This window comes from Artibeus jamaicensis, unplaced genomic scaffold, assembly GCF_021234435.1.
Source record: "Artibeus jamaicensis isolate MK-2021 breed Jamaican fruit bat unplaced genomic scaffold, CSHL_Jam_final contig_2040, whole genome shotgun sequence".
Lineage (NCBI taxonomy): Eukaryota > Metazoa > Chordata > Mammalia > Chiroptera > Phyllostomidae > Artibeus > Artibeus jamaicensis.
The window spans coordinates 5,345-6,785 of record NW_026521414.1 but is presented as its reverse complement, the minus strand read 5'-3'; the positions used below and the strand labels follow the sequence as shown (position 1 = coordinate 6,785).

The 1,441-nt window shown below is 50.1% G+C and overlaps 1 gene segment (V, D, J or C); it reads right to left on the bottom strand.

Annotated features, from left to right (window-relative positions):
• Positions 1-308: 308 nt before the first annotated feature.
• LOC128626297 (immunoglobulin lambda variable 2-18-like) lies at positions 309-865 on the bottom strand. The segment is given in 2 exon segments: positions 309-646; positions 763-865. Coding segments are annotated over 2 exon segments (384 nt in total).
• Between the last annotated feature and the right edge of the window lie 576 nt (positions 866-1,441).

Genomic DNA, 1,441 nt, shown 5'->3' with positions numbered 1-1,441 from the left:
GTTTTACCACCTCTCTGGGAACCCCTTATATTCCAGCCAAGTTAACAGATAACATTTAGCACATAATGTTCACCATCACCTTGCTGTCGAAAGTTGGGGAGAGTGGCACGTTTAAGGACCACATCACACATTCGAAGAGAAAGCCGTCATAGTCTTAAGACAATCAACCCTGGAGCATATTTCCTTTTGTGGAAGGGAGAGGAGTTGAGAGGGAAGTGAACTCTAGACATGCTGCATGAAGCCCCTCTGCTCAGGGTGGGAGAGCTTCTGCAGAGCAAGGAGGGAGCCTGTGAGCTCAGGTTTTGATCTCACTTCCTCATGAACTTGCACCACTGTGGAACATTGTTAGTACTCCTATATGAAGCACAGTAATAGTCAGCCTCATCGTCAACCTGGAGCCCAGAGATGGTCAGGGAGGCCGTGTTGCCGGATTTGGAGCCAGAGAAGCGATCAGGGATCCCTGAGGGCCGACTGCTGACATCATAAATCAGGAGTTTGGGGGCTGTGCCCGGTTGTTGTTGGTACCAGGAGACACAATTGCAATACCCAACGTCACTGCTGCTTCCAGCACAGGAGATGGTGACAGATTGTCCAGGAGACCCAGACATTGAGGGAGGCTGAGTAAGGGGAGTCTGGGCCCAGGAACCTGAAAAGAGCAAAAACACACTCAGTGCTCAGTTCAGTGCTGGGCCAGGGTGAGCCTGAGGAGGAGACAAAGAATGAGCCTAGTTGTCCCCATGGTCCCCTCCCTGGATGCCTCACCTGAGCCCTGAGTGAGGAGGGTGATGAGGAGCAGAGCCCAGGCCATGGTGGAGAGCCCCCGAGAGTATTGCCTTCTGAGACACCAACACTGAGCCTGGCTCCTCCAGACCTCTCTTATTCCCTCTTTCTGCCTCAGAGGAGGGAGTGGCCTCCATGCAAATCTGCTTTCTGTACCTGCCTCTCCTCATCCCACTTTGACCTCACCTTGATCTAGATGCTTTTGCTCACTACACAGGACTATAATCTGAGAGAATTAAAATGGTTTGACATGGTTTATTCTCACTCAGAAAGCACTGACAGAATAATTCAAGTGTCCCCAAAATGGAGCCATCTTGCGGGTCCCTGTTCTTTCTGCTGTAGGAATCAAGGTGGTTTCTGGCTGATGAATACAGGGACTTCACCTCCTTCCCAAGACATCTGGGAGGCAGCTAGGACAGGGTCTGAAGTTGGCTAGAGAAAATCCAGTCGCTCCACAATCCAAGGAGAAAAGGCAAAACTGGCATGTCTCATTCTTTCTCCAACTACGGTTGAAGCTCCTCAGTGGAGAATAATCCTCATATATTTTTTGTCCCAACCTCTATGGTGTCTGAGAGTCAGGGACATTTATTGCTATACCCACAGGTAAAAATATTGGGACACAACACATATATGACATCTCCCACCCTCAGCCACCCACACC